At 46.6% G+C, this 15,787-nt stretch overlaps 1 protein-coding gene across 4 annotated transcripts in view; it reads right to left on the bottom strand.

Annotated features, from left to right (window-relative positions):
• The window catches only part of LOC102991696 (disintegrin and metalloproteinase domain-containing protein 12), a 698,539-nt gene that overhangs the window by 517,551 nt on the left and 165,201 nt on the right, over nucleotides 1–15,787 (bottom strand). For all 4 annotated transcript variants that reach the window (XM_055081255.1, XM_024121217.2, XM_024121215.2 and 1 more), the window contains one exon: nucleotides 13,656–14,772. In XM_055081255.1, the coding sequence (XP_054937230.1) occupies nucleotides 13,656–14,772 (1,117 nt within the window). The remainder of the gene's footprint in view (nucleotides 1–13,655; nucleotides 14,773–15,787) is intronic.

Here is a 15,787-nt window from a genome sequence, read left to right on the forward strand (position 1 = left end):
TATCATTTGGAAATCTATACTAAAAAGCCTTAAAATTGTGCCTCTCCTTTGACCCAGAAATTCTAGGAATGTGGCTTAACTAAATCACATGAAATGCCCACAAAGATTTCTCTCTGAGGACATTTATCAACACATTGTTATAAAAATGCAAAAATGGAAACAATCTATTTAACAAGAAGATTTTCAAAAAATACCTTAGGTAAATCTTTATAACAGAAGCCTATGTAGCTGTTAAATGATTAATAGGGGAATATGTAAGACATGAAAGGGAACTTGACAATCTATTGTTAAGAAAAAGCAACCTCTAATGATGCTTTTTTATGATCCTCTGTTAAGAAAAGGAAAGAGAAATCAAAAAATAAAATTTCGTTTCATACGTGAGAGGATCCAAGTAATCTACTTGGGAAGATCGACTGAAACATTAACAGTGATGTTATCTGTGGATAGTAGGATTATGGTTGGTTTTTATTTTCCTCTTTTTGCTTATATACATTTTAATTTTTACAATGCACATGTTTTACTTTTTCAATAAGAGACGGAAAAAACATTACAAAAGCAATTGAATTGAAGAAGAAACTGATTACATTTACTCCCTATTCTAAGGAGCATTTTCATGTATGATTTTAGACCTGGAGAGAAACCACAGTGCAACCGGCAGTGCCAACAGCCAAGGTAGACCTTGGGGTGGAGAGAATCACGACAGGCTTTGCGACCACCAATCACATCATCACAAATTCTCCCCGATGTCTCCCTCAGCTCTGTCTCCCAAATGCACAACACTGTGATGTTCAGTGCGTTTTATGGACCACCTCTCCCAAAGTCTGCTGCCTGGGCTCTGATGCTCCATGCTTCACAGCTCCTTTGCTACCGTTTCTGAACTGAAGTGGGTCACTTGGTCTTGCACACACACGTGTATTTGCAAGGGTGCAAGACAGGATGCCACAGGACCTCAAAGTCATTTGTTCACTATCTACATAGGCCATCTGAACAAAATCACCTAAATATTGTCCACCTATACTCAAAAATGGATAAGCCTCTATCTTCTTAAAACACCAGAGCCATTTTTCTGCTGAATAGACACCGAAGATTCCATATCACCTCATTCAACTGCAAGCCTGGCCCTTCACTTCAGCCCCCTGTCCAAGGAGGGAGCAGATTTTAAGTAAAACTCTATACTTTTTCCCTTCATTTCAGCCAACTTATAAATTTGCACATGGGAAAGACAAGACAAAACCAGAGCACCAAATATCACCATAACATTCTGCATATTTCCAAGAGATGGGCCCCAAAGTTGTCTCTGAATTGTCTAACAGATAATGTAGAAGGAGAAACATTACGAGCTGCAAGGGTTAAATGCTCTGAGAGGTTAAGAATCCGAGTTGCTCAGGAGATGCACAACTCTTGAAGAGGGAGAGTCTCCACTCTCCCTCTTTTTGTCCTTGTGGGGCCCATGTCAATGGTCTGTATAATATGAATGACCCCATCCTTAATGTAGGCTTATGACACAAGACCAAAACACAATGAAAACAAAGGTAGTTCTACAGAAGACCAAAATGGTGCAGTCCTTGTATGCAAATGCTTCAACTAACTGAGAAACTGATTGTTAAAAAACTGAATTTTTGTAGCGTTTGTCTTTAACTTCTGATCCTACAGACAACCACCACCTACTGGACCAATTTATACACTCCTCCCCTAGACTATGTGTTTGAGTGTTCCTTCGGGGCACTTATCACAAAAATCAGAGTGGGAAAGAGCAGGGATCTGAGGGAGCGGGTTCTAACTGCAAGTGGCATGACAAAGGCTGTGTTCCCTGCAAAGAGAATACCTATGCTGTGCTCCTGCCCTCAGGACCTCTTGGTGACGTCAACTTTGAACACTCTGAGAATTACCCCTAAGTCGTGAGAATGAGGATGCACAGTAAAGAGGACATGCTGACCTGCAGGGAAGAGCTGTCCTTGAAGAGCAGCAGAACATGCCACCCCCAAAATATGTCACTTGGCATTAAGGATTATTTTGAGCTGAAGGCAACTGAGGAAGATGACACCAGAGGAATCAACATAACAAACTTTACTAACTAGCCTTTATCTACCATTAGTTTCCTCCCATATATTTACCCTCCCACTCTGACAACCTTGGAAGCCTAAAACTGCTCTCCTTTGTCTTTTCATTTCTCCACAAAATTACTGTTCTTTGTTGAAGCTGCTATATAAGCCAGAGTTCTAAACCACTGCTTTGAGTTACTCATTTTCTTCTGGTTATCTCCCATGTACGTATGAGGAATAGATGTTAATAAACTTCTCTTTGTTTTTCTCTTGTTAATCTGTCTTTTGTTATAGGTGCCCCAGAGAGAACTTGGAAGGGTGGAGGGAAAATTATTTTCCCTTCCTTACATCCTCCAGAACAGAGCTCTTAAGCAGGGAGGCACTGACTCAGATTCCAGAATAGGGTCTAACACAGGCTGTTTGAAAAAGCATCCCTAATGTGTCTGACGCCCTCCCCTGGTTAAGAACACCTTTTTCACGCTCTCTGATAACAGCCATGAACAACGTAGGATCGCTAGAATGCCTCTTACGTGAACTGTGGTACTTCATCCACAGTAGTGCCTTCACGTGGCTCCAACCTAACATGGAAAAAACTAGTGACTAGAAACAATCTCCCCCCCAAAAAAACCCTTCAAAATGTTTTTGCAACATTGTTCATACATTTTCTGTCCTTTACATTAAATTTGACCATCTGCAGGATAATAAAGTTCTTCCTTGACAAAACTTGATTATTCTTACTAAGTTCTTGGAGAGAAACAATATTTTGAGACTTTCTTCCCTCCATTTTAAAAAGAAGTGGGGATGCTATAGACTTCACTTTACTTTTCACAACCTACCTCTGGACGTGGCTCCCCACCCTTTCCTGGCCAGAGAGGTTTGGGATATGACCATGGGGAGAGGTGGTTTGAAGAAGGAAAGGGAGGGAGCTTTTAAGTGACCCTGACGTCAGCAAGGCTTTGTTGGGTCATCAGGATGACCTGTCCTCTGCCCAGCACCCAGGTCCTGAGCAAGTGTGCTGTGCTCCATGGCTCACTGCTGGGCATGGAGAGCTCATTGCCATTGACTCGGACTTGGATCCTGACCTCCAGGTCGGTGCAGTCTAGAAGAAGAAAAATGGCCCCCGTGACATAGCAAGTACGTCACACTGAAAGGCAGTAATATTCTGGGGAGTCAAGTGCTTGAGAGATGGAACTGGGAAGCTGCACTGAGGCTACGTACGTCACAGTCTGCTGAGTGATGAGAATTGCCGAGCAGGTGGCCACAGTAACAGGGGGCTATAAGGAGGTGAGGGCACAGTGCAGGCCAGTGGTTCTCAACCAAGATGATTTTGTCATCTCTCCCCCAATCCAGATAATGTCTGGAGAGGTCGGTGTTTGTCACAACTGGGAGGGAGGGCTCTTGGCATCTCATGGGCAGAGGCTGGGGATGCTGTTAAACATCCTATGTGCACAGAGAGCCCTCACACGGAGAATCATCTGGCCCCAAATGTTGGTCCTGCTAAGACCTAGAGAGGGAAGGCAACACTGGGGTGAGGGGGCCGAGGTCAAGGTGAGAGGCAGGAACCAGGAAGCAAAATGTTCCCTTTTACTAGCAACCGAAGAGATGCCAGCTCAAACTACAACAGAGCGGTATTTTTCATCTGGAAATTTGGGAAGATTTACAAACGAATACCTAATCTTGGCCAAGCACATACAGAAAGGCCCCTCACCTAGATTTCTCCTGAAGTCTAATTTGGCATGCGTGTCAAGAACCTTAAAAAGGCTGACGCTCTCTGATTTCGATACATTCCATTTTCGATACATTCCATTTCAAGGATTTTTGTTTTTTCAAAAGGAAATAATCCAGTATACAGAAGAGCCTCATATGCCCAGCGTTCACATTAATGTGATTCCAAAAAGTGAAAAACGAATAACTACTTTAAGGACCAACAATGAAGAAATAGGTAAACTACGATACATCCATAAAACACACCATTTCATAGTCAATAAAAGTTATCTTTGTAAAGTACTGCTATTATCAGGAAAAATTTGTGTATAGCACTAAGTGGCAGAGACCCGGAGGGAAATTACATATACAGCAGGATCTCAGCTACTTGTAAGAAAAAAATAGACATGCATAGAAAGAGAACGGAATAAAATATACCAAAATATAAACCGTGATTATTTAAAGGGACTGAGCTTTTTATTTTGCTTTTTGTCATTCTCGGTTGCCTATAATGTATTAATTTTATAGTCAGGAAGATAAATCTACTTGGGCATAGAAATTTCATGAAGATAATAAAGGCTTGAGTGAGGATAGAGGCTGTAGACATGGGAAAGAAGGGATGGGCATGAGAGACTTTCCACCTTGCCAACGACTTGATGTGGCAGCAAGGGAGAGGAAGGAAGCATTCAAAGATGACTCCAACTTGTGAGCCTGGGATCCAGGAGGTAAGGGAACCGTTACTAAGAGCAGGAGAAAATCTGAGCATAAAAGTGACAACAGTGGCCTGGGAGGTACCATTGGAAGGCCGCGGACCACAGCCAGATGCATGAGCCTGGAGTCTGCCCCACCCCCACCCAACTAGCCGTGTATGCCTGGAAAACGAACGTAAATAACGTACATTTCCTATGGACTTTCAGGGAGGAGTAAATGAATTAAAACCCATGGAGTACATGGAACAGCACAGGACACACAGTACAACGTTAGAAACAAGAGCAGGGGCCTTGGTGGTTGCAGTACTGGTAGTGAGTTGAAACACAGTTGCTCCTGCCCGACCTCTAAATGCCGGCATTCCCAGACCCTTGTCGCTTCCTGTCGTCCTCATCTCCTAGGTGTTCTCAAATACTTCCGTGGCATAAAACGCCAACTCTAGGAATAACATTCCCCAAACCATAACTCTATCCTAGAGCTTTGTTTTGGGCTCCAGAGTCATGGGTCCAACTCCCAGCTTGCCATCTGCACCTGCCTGTCCCATTGACACTTCAAACATAACCTGTCCTCATGGCACCTGGGATCTTCTCCACCCCTCCTCACATCTTCCCCACCTGGATATAAACCTTCTCCCCTGTTATTCACAATATAGGAAGAACTCTTAAAATTCAACGGTAAGAAAATAAACAACTCAAATAAAAAAATAGACCAAAGCCCTTTACAGATATCTCACCAAAGAAGATACACAGATGGCAAATAAGCAAATGAAAAGATGCTCCCCACCATATGTCATCAGGGAAAATGCAAATTAAAACAACAAGATACACTACGTAACTGTCAGAACAGCCAAAACCCAGAACACTGACACTATCAAACGCCGGCAAGAACGCGGAGCAACAGGAACTCTCGTTCATTGCTGGTGGGAATGCAAAATGGTGCAGCCACTTTGGAAGATAGTTTGTCAGGTTCTTACTAAACCAAACATACTCTTAACTTTATGATCCAGCAATCACATTCCTTGGTATTTACCCAAAGGGGCTGAAAACTTATGTCCACACAAAACACTGCACATGGATGTTTATAGCAGCTTTATTAATAACTGAAGCAATCAAGACATCCTTGTTTAGGTCAATGGATTAATAAAATGTGGTACATCCAGACAATGGAATATTATTCAGTGCTTGAAATGAGCCGTCACACAATGGAAAGACATGGAAGAAATTTAAATGCGTATTAGTAAGTGAAAGAATCGTTTGAAAAGTCTACATATTGTATGATTCCAAGTAAATGACATTCTGGAAAAGGTGAAATTATGGAGTCAGTAAAAGGATCCGTGGTTGCCAGGGTGTGGGTGCCGGGGGAGGAATAGAGGGAGAGCTCAGAGGAGTTTTAGGGCAGTAAGACTCTATACGATACTACAATTGTGGATACGTGTCATTATACATTTTCCTAAACCCATAGAAGGTACAACACCAAGAGTGAACCCTAATGAAAACTATGGACTTTGGGCGATAATGATGTGTCAGTGTAGCTTCATCAGTTGTAACAAATACGCCACTCTGGTGGGGATGCTGATAGTAGGAGATGCTGTAAATGTGTGCAGGTGGGGTATATGGGGAACCTCTATACTTTCCCCTCAGCTTTGTTGCGAACCTAAAACTGCTCTAAAAACATGAAGTCTTTTTTAAAAGCCCCCAAGTCTCCCAGTGCCCAAGCTGGAAAGTCAGATGTCAACCTTGCCATCCCCCCACTTCCCCCATGACCTCGTTGACACTCAAGACTTGTGAATTCCACCATCAGGCTCTTTTTCCCTCCTCTCAAGCCTCCAATACGGTTCTCATCTACTCCATGGCAATAATCTCCCCCCTTTCCATCCCTCACCTTCCAATGAATAAGAGTGATCTTCTTAAAGCATACACTAACTATATCATAGCATCTCACTGCTGTTAGGAGAAAACTGTAAATCCTTATTCTGGTCTCAAAGCCCCAACCCAAACCATTTCCCGAGCTCACCTCTTCAGCTTCGAGCTTCAGCCTCATGGCACTACTTGCTCTGTTGCAGGCACACTGGCCTTCTCAGCTCCTCCAAAATGCCAAGCTCATCCCTGCCTCAAAACCTTGACACACGCTGGTCCCTGTACTTCTATGCTTCGAGGACCACATACACACACCACTACATATAAAATAGAAAACCAACAAGGACCAGCTGTATAGCACAGGGAACTCTACTCAATATTTTGTAATAACCTATACAGGAAAAGAATCTGAAAAAGCATGAATATAGGTATTAATATAACTGAATCACTTCGCTGTACACCTGAAACTAACACAACATTGTAAATCAACTCGACTCCAATGAAAATTTTAAAAATAAAATAAAAGTTCCTCCCTCAGAAATATTTTCTTGACAAACTCCCTCTTCTACATGAAGCCTCCCTTGTTAAGCTCTCTCGTGGTCCTCTCCTACCCTTAGAGCACTGACCACGATCTATAATGACACACATATTGAGGGGTCTCAGTTGGATGTCTGTGTCCCCACCAGACTGTAATGGTGGGGAGACCACACCTGGGTTTCGTTTCAGCTCCATGGGACCAAAGGCTCACCCAGGGCCTGGTAACCATGGCTGCCACAATACATGTCATGTGAGTGAGGGAAGGCTCTCGAGATGGGACTCTGGTCTGGCACGAGTAGGAGATGCCCGAGTTGGACACATGCCCCAACCACTTATTGAGGATGGTGGGTGACACAGAAAGGCCTGATCTCTCTGCTGACGTGTAAAGAGGCAGGAGAGCCACGTGCCAAGGATGAGCCTTAGTGAGCACCTGGGTCTGGGGAGGGAGAGGAAAGAATCAGAGGGAGCCAGGAAGGGACCGGTGAGAAAAGGCAGAGGAGAACCCAGAGTAAACAGGGTGCTGGGGCTCGAGGGGGAGAGAGCTTTGCCCCTGGACTCTGAGCATCTCCCCTACCTGACAATTGGACTCGTCTACACAGCTATTGTGACAGAAAACCAGGGCCAGAAAAATGAATACATTAATGGACCAGGAGAGGCGAGCTCAAGAGAGAATCTGGTTTGCATCTCTCATTCCACAGAGGAAGAAGTGGAGACCATGGCGGGAAGAGACCTGCCCAAAGTCACCCGGAGCTCGCCCTTGAGCGGGGCTGGCACACCTGCTCTGTAAAGGCTCAGGTAGTAAATACTGCAGGCTTTGCGGGTCACCCGGTCTCTGTCCCAACTCCTCAGCTCCGCCGTGCAGCGCAAAAGCAGCCACAGAACCGCGTGTGGATGAACGAGCACGGCTGTGTTCCACTGAAGCTTGATTTACAAGAACAGGCGGGAGGTCCCTGGGCTGAGGTTTGCTCTCAGCTGCTGCCGCATGCCAGGGGTCCCATTTCACTGTCCATTTGTCAGCTGACTCTAACACTCCCTGGCTTCTCTTGCTGTTAATGATAAAACAGATCACACACACTCATTCGGCCCGATTCTCTTCTTAACGAATCCCCAAGAAGAAGGCACCGTCCTGGGATTGTTCGCCCCGTCCTCAAAACCACTCCCACGGCGGAAGAGCCTGCAGTCCTGGTGTGAGCGCTGGCCAGGCGCTGGCGGTGGGGCGGAAATGTCCCCCTCTGGGTGGGAAGCACTGAGAGGCGAGTGGCCTCAGGAACCTGCAGAGGGTTAGATATACCCTGCGGGCACTTATGGTCGCCGTGGGCGCCGCCAACCCACTTGATCGTTGGCAACCACGCGGGCTGTACCCTCAAAACGGCCCCCGAATCTGACCGCTTCTCGGCACCACTGCCACCCTGTCCCGAGTCACCGCTCCCACTCCATTGCTCAATATACGTTTGTTGAGGGAATGATGAAACGTCAAGGGGAGGACCAGTCAGGAAGTGTGAGAGCCTTCCCGGAGGAACCAACCCTCCAAGAAATCATCAAAGGCTTCAGAAGAATCAGCACCTGCTGAAGAGAGAAGGGGGCTTTCCTAGGCCAAGGGAATAGCGGGGCGAATGCAGAGCGGGCGGAAAGGGAAACGGGCGTCTTTGGGGCGTGGGGCGGTGAAGAGTGCAAAAGCCAGAGGAATCAAAAGAGCTTAGATTTGGGGAGTGCCTGTTAAAAAACAAAGAAACAAACCCGAAAATCATCCAGGGCGGGAGAGCAGAATTCTCTGCACACGAGTGCTCAGGTCCGCACCCCACGACCCCAGGTTCAGCCTTGCAAGATCCTTGACTTGTTTTAGAGACCTGTGAGGCCACAGAGTGGAGAGAGTAGATTAAACGGCAGAAGAGCCAGCTGTGATGCACTCAGATCCTCCTTGGGCATAAAGGATGTAGCCGCCCACCCACCCTGCCCCCAGTTGCTTGAAGTCCTGCAGGAAGACGGTCCTCAGAAGTCCAGCCCAACTCTGGCAACCGGAAGGCTCACCCTTTATATCCCCTTCCCAGGGCTATAGAGGCCAGCCTCCTCGCCCCCAATCAGAATAACTCCGAAGGGCCACCCTCAATTCAGAGCCCTCTAAGACCTTCATTATGACTGCATCACAGAACACTCATGTTCTCTGCCCATACCTACTTCCCTTCCCATCCACAAGTGCCATTCGCACTGCACAATAAATGCCCATTCGTCTCCGTCTCAGAGCTGGATTTCCAGAGACTCCAACGTGGAACATAGGCAAACAGGGTAAACTTTGTCTTGGAGGATAGGCGATAAGGAGCAGGCAAATTGCAGCCGGCAGGCCAAATCTGGCCCGCTGCCTGTTTTGTAAATAAAGTTTTATTGGAATAGAGCCATGCTCATTTATTTATGCATTGTCTTTGGCTGCTTTCCTTCTACAATGGCAGCGTTGAGTAGCTGCTAGAGAGACCACATGGCCTGCAAAGCCTAACTTAATTGCTACCTGGCCCTTTCCCCCCCGCAAAAAAAGGTTGCCAACCCCAGTTCTTAATCATTGAAGAAAAAGCACAGCTGTAAAATAAGGGTTCCTCCTCTAATGTCTTCTGGCATCTCTAGCAAGAAATCTTCATGGGCTTGGGGAACTGAGTGTCACGCAGGCTTCTCTGGTAGACTCGGCACGTATACGTGCAGTGTCATGTAGGCTTCCCTTGAGTGGTGTAAGTGCTTTCTTCATGAAATAAACCTCACTCGCTACTAACGTGTTAGATTATTGCGTCAGAACACTAGTAAACACGGCATTCCTTCCGTGAACTGGCAGGGATTTCTTCCTCTCCAGTCATTCCCACCTTTGGCCACTAGTGATACTAAACTCCACTGGGGTCTTCCCAGACCAATGCCACCAGAGCAATTCTAAGACAGAGGGTCCACATAGAACATTGGTGTCTGGGGCAGATGTGGGCAAACAGTGCATTCAGCAGTGTCTTCTCCAAAAGCATCTAACAAAATCAGGTGGTTTTGCTCTACCTACTTGGTTGTCTTAGGAACAGGGGAAAGCTTCAGATCTTGGCCACAAATAGGAAATGATACTGGCAGTAAGTAACATATCGAAGTCAATACTGGTTTAGCAGGACTTCCCTGGTGATGCAGTGGTTAAGAATCTGCCTGCCAACGCAGGGGACGCTGGTTCGAGCCCTGGTCCAGGAAGATCCCACATGCCACGGAGCAACTAAGCCCATGCGCCACAACTACTGAGCCTGTGCTCTAGAGCCCGCGAGCCACAACTACTGAGGCCGTGTGCCTCAACTATTGAAGCCCGCATGCCTAGAGCCCGTGCTCCGCAACAAAGAGAAGCCACCGCTCACTGCAACTAGAGAAAGCCTGTGCAGCAACGAAGACCCAATGCGGCCAAAAATAAATAAATAAATAAATAAATTCATTTATTTTTTTAAAAAAATACTGGTTTAGGCATGCAACACCCAGTGAGGAGAGAAACATTCAGAGCAACACTGTACATCCCATAGAACACCAGGAGAACAGATTTCAGGCTGGGAGGGATTTCTGAGCCAATAAGTTGTAACTATCAAATGGCATGGCTCGTTACGTTGAGTTAGAAATTAACTGTGTAGCTTACTCTCCTAATAGATTTTGCCCAGGGTAACTGGGCACCAAATGCTGGTATTATTTATACGCCCATGAGCAGTCTTTGAGCATCACCTTTGACAGTGATAGTGGAGATGGGGCCCACTGCTGAGAGAGTCCCCACCACCCTAACTGCTCCACTTTGGGCTGTCACTGAGTATGGCAGTGTGCGGGCCAAACACACATGATTGTTCTCAGCTCTGGCACTTCATGGCCAGGTGGGCTTGGGCAAGTTATTTACTCGTCAAGCCCCAGTTGTCTTGTCTGCAAAATAGGAATAATGACATTCTCTTTACAGAATGATTTGAATGATTCAAAGTAATAAATACAATGGAAGTAGCCCAGGGCTTGGCATCTAGGAAATGTTGTGGGTACTGATGATGATGGTGGTGATGGTGGTGGTGACATTCTTCCTTACAATAGATGCACGGGTTTGTACAACGTCCATCTAGCAGCTGCTAGCAGGATGCTTCTAACAGTGGAGATGTCAGTAACAAATTTACAAGGACCAAGGAAATGAACAAAGAGGGAACCAATTCACAAGCCCTCAGCCTCTGAAAAGAGAACAGGTACCTCTGGGTCTGTTAAGAATGTTACTTCCCAGCAGACACGGCCAATCTGCACTGCAGAAAGCATTTGATGGCATCCCATTTTCCCTAATCTTAGCAATCTTTCTGGGTGCGTGTCCTGGAGGCTCGTTCAAGAATACAATTGCTTTGCCTCCATGTGTAGAATCTCCCAGGCCGCACCTTACCTTGCAGCTGAATGTAAGTCGGCTAGCAAGGATACCGCTCATTCTGTACTTCGGAATCTTTCAGATACAAAGAATCAGATTCAGTAACTATAAAGTGTGATGACCACTAACAGCACGTGTAGCCACAGGAGGCTGTCCAGAATGTCTCAGACAAGATTCCAGTTTCAGATGAGAAAATACAAACAGTTCCTTGGAGTTTTAATGAGTGTCGCCACTGTCAGAAAGCACTCGCATTAAGGTTTAAAAGCTTTGTCAAGACTGAAGGTCAGAGAGCTCACCCTTGAAGCCTTGTGTAGATTATACTAGGACAGACTGTGGTAGCTAGAATCTGTGAGTTGTGCTTATAAATTTCAGGCAAGAATTCTATAGCATGGACAAGAAGTGCTTTCTTGTCACCGGAGAAGAAATGCATTCCATTGCAAATTAGTTTCTAAGTGAGAGAGCACAACCGTACGGGATGTGTGCGTGCGTGTGCATGCACATGCATTTGTACACATGGACACGTGTCCTAAACAGTGAGCCCAAGGTTCTATAGCTTTGAACTTCATGACTGAGGGACCCAGAGTCACCTGGAACCTCTTTCCCTTATAGATTTCATCTCAGAAAAATAGAGCGGAAATTTTTCAAGCTTAAGGGGACCTTAAGCTTGAAAAATTGAACACCAAATCCAACCCCTTCTCTAGTCACCCAGATGAGGAAAGAGAATCAGAGTTAGTGTGGCATGTCCACATTCAACGTGCTGGAAAATAATAGATCAGCAACTCTAAGAAAGGTGACCTGGCCGCCATAAATATCTCCTTCCTCAAATGGTAGAATGAGGTCATGTGATTTAGAGCCACTCAAATGCTCCACAGGTAAATCTTTGGGATTAGAGCTAATCTGAGGGAAGTCGGCCGATGGGAAGTAAAAATTAACTTGCGCTCTTTGCCTAAGAAAATCAGTTATAGGAGTAGTCGTTTCACAAAGTCACAATCAAAAATCTTGTCTGCCCCAAAGCCAAAAATAAGACGTGGGGATTTTCTCTGCTCATATGCTCCTCTCCTCTGAAATGAATGTTTGAGATCTGGCGTTGGTGATTTTTAAGGCTCCTTTGGTGAAAGTGCTATAAATCCAAGTTACTATTTCATACCGTGAGACACAGCACAAAGACTAGGATATGCTTCAATGGGGGAGCATACAACAGTGTAGGTCGTATATTTCCAGCCTCTTCATCAACAAGGAAGAAGAAATGGCTGGCTTGAGAAATGTCTTTAAAACCCAATGTGAGGCTCAGCTTTGCAACACTGACGGCTGCTTATGTTTTCCTTCTTGCAATAAGTCTGCCAGACTCAGATGCATTCAACAGTCTAATCAGTCTGAATGCCATGTCAAATTGCCTTAAAAATCTCTGAGCATTCAATATATATACACTTGTTAAAATTAATTGCATCATTTAACATTTCTATGCACATTACAGCTTTAAAATGTTTTACAGTCTTTTTAATTAATTAATAAAGCTTTTAATGGACAAACATTGCACTGTAAAATTATTATGCATGTGCCACATTTTCAATTTTACCACTATCATCTTTGAATATTTTCCCCAAGTGGAAAGTCACTAATTCATAAACCAGAATCTCTTGCAGAAGTGTACACAGGGAAGGAGAGAAATCTGGCTTCTGGCTAAGGCCTGCTCCCCCCTCTACCCCCGATCTCCCAAGAAAGGTAAAGGGTGCCCAGGACAGCTGACCTTGGGAATTCTGCCTGGCCCTGGCAGTGGCAGAAAGGTATCAAATCCCAGCCGAGTTGCCCCAGAAAACACAACGAAAGAATCAGAAAACTACTGCTTCTGCTGTTTGGTGTGGAGAGTCCCAGGTTTGCCTCTTTCTGAAAATGTCCCATAATTACTATACACACTCTCACACACAAACACTCCATTATGGAGCTTTGTGGTCTAGGTTTCTGAGGCCAACCCATCAACATCAACTACCCGATTGAAAAGTTAAAAGTGCAGAACTCTGGAGACTTCCAGATGTGCAGATGTTCATACCAGAGGGACAAAACATCTGGGAGTGGACGGCCCTTGGCTCTTCTCATCCTGTTTTGGAATGACAAGGGCCTAAATGAACTTCACTTGGGGTAGAGTCCCCTACTCATTATATGTGGTCTGGAGCTCCTGATGGAAACAAAAGTTTGAGGGAAGGCCTTTCATAATCGACAAAAGTATCATCTAAGAAAAGCTATCCAAACCAGACACCAACACGGAGCTATCAACCGTCAACTCTGAGCGACGTAGATGAAGCAATTACTGAGAACTGCTTCTTGGAATAAGTTACGTGGAAGAAACTCAGTCACTAGGCGCCTTGGCAAATCACACCAATTACCTGACGTGGGGAGGGGTCTGCGCTTGGTGGCAGGGAGGATGGGAGTGTCACTCACCTGCCGTGTAACTCCAGCCCGGGATGTGAATGGACAGTTGGTTAGCATGACCACCGGTGTGACAATGAGCTGCACGGTCCTGCTTCCCTTTTCTCACAGTGATCTGGTTACTTCCCGCATCTGTATTTTCCAGTGGAGGAGAGCCTCTCCAAGGACACATGCCGCTTCCCGCGGTCCCCAAATGTACCCGCCCCAACGACGGGTTTTCCTTCAAGAAACTTTCTTGCAAACCCAGGTTCCAGCGAGGGCCTAGGAGGTTTTGGTTTCCCTCCGTGAGCTCCAGCTTCAGGGCTCTGCTTATTGGCTCTCCGTTAGCTGTGCCATCGACGCCATCTGGTGTCAATCTGTGTGAACTGCAATGCAGGTTGAGGGACAGAACGGACCTGTGCATCTTAGGGCCAGCAAGTCGAGGTGGCTCGATGGGGACAGAGAGGGACCTGTCCAGATAGTAGATGGAATTCGGACACGGCTGAGACACTCTGAGGTGGACACAGGAGCTGAACACCAGCGGGCTCTTTCCCTCCTGTGACCGTGGGGTGCTCGGAGAAAAACGGCCCTCCCTGCCGTCCACACTGGTGATCCAGTACTCGTGTCCCTCGCACAGCCGTGCGTGGGCTTCAGGGACCTTCAGCCCCACCGCAGAGCTGTTTCTGGAGAATTCTGTACAGGCGAACGGTCCATGGTGCCGACCGGGATCGGCACCGCCAGCCAGAGCAGAGGGGTCCCCAAGCAGAGCATCCTGGGCCCTGCACTTGATGCAGAGCGGGCCCCCGACAGCCTCCCACACCAGGGTGCTGGCAGGGGGCCCCACGCGCCTGGCCGTGATGGTGATGGAAGCAAAGCCCTTCTGGGAGCCACCGCACGGCTTCTCCTCTTTGCGCGGCGGCTCTGTCGCAGGTCCTCGCTCCCCCACCGGTGTCTGAATTCCAAGTCCACCGGGAAGGAACTCAAAGGCCCTGTTAATAGTGACTCCGCTGCGCTCAGCCCGCGACAGCTTCACGGGATACGCACACGGCACAGGCAACTCGGCCCCATTTTCTTCTGACTTAGCCTCATCAATCAGCTGTGAAATGACTATGGATGAAATCATTTTTGTGTTCTGAGATGCCAGAGTCCCCTGCAAATGGAAAAAAGATGGCAATTATTCAAGCAGTTCATTGTCATGCAGGCAGGGAACTCTCTCAAGGGCCAAGAGGATGCTGGAGATCTTCGTTCCTAACACTCAAGTGTTTCTCATCCAAGGCCTTTCAACACGCACCTGACACCCAATACCTCGGAGCATCTGAAGGGCAGGAAACCCAGATCTGTTTGTGAAATGATTAAACATTCTGGGAAAATTCCTCTGACTGGGGAATTGGTTTTTCTCTGCTGGGTGTCTGTGCTTAGTTTATTTAACGGTGTTTGTATCCATGGGGGTCACCACATTTCGATAGTCACCTTCACCAGGCCCGGGAGCACCTGAATACGGGTTCACAGCCTCACAGAGGAGGGAAGACAGGATTCCGGAGGAGGGCTGGGATTTGGGGGCACAGGTGTACGTGGGAGATGAGTCCATGCTCCTCCATGGAAACGGTAAATGTGATTCCAAGGAGCCCCGCCCGACCCTCAGTCCCCAACTCCCCAGCACAACCTTCCATCTTTGCTGGTCTAGACTGGAATTCAGTCACTCACTCAGGCTTGGCGTCACAGGGGTCAAAGTCCAGAAATCAAAGCAATGGAAATCAAATGCCCAAGCTTGACAATTGCCCAGACTAACACACTGATGACAATCTCATAACAGAATGGGACGGGGGGCGGGGGGGTAGGGATTTGGAACAAGACAGATGCGATTTTCCTGCACTTCAGTGCTCAGATGCATAAGCATGAGTTTTTGTCCAGTATAATGATCAAGGTGTTGCATGCTTCCTCATCAACAGACCCTGCTTCCTAATCAGCAGATCCTATGCCCTGACAGTAAATCACTAGTGTGTCCAAAACAATGTGCTGTGATTTTTAATAAAGCGTCTAACCAGGCTGAGACCAGGAGGTAGACTCTGCCCTCCTTTTCTCTTTATTACATGTGTGCTCGAAGCACCGCAGAAAGCGACACGGAAGAGTGAGTGCATCCAGCACGAGTGAATGCTTGCAGGATC

Source organism: Physeter macrocephalus, chromosome 20 (genome assembly GCF_002837175.3).
Source record: "Physeter macrocephalus isolate SW-GA chromosome 20, ASM283717v5, whole genome shotgun sequence".
Classification (NCBI taxonomy): Eukaryota; Metazoa; Chordata; class Mammalia; order Artiodactyla; family Physeteridae; genus Physeter; species Physeter macrocephalus.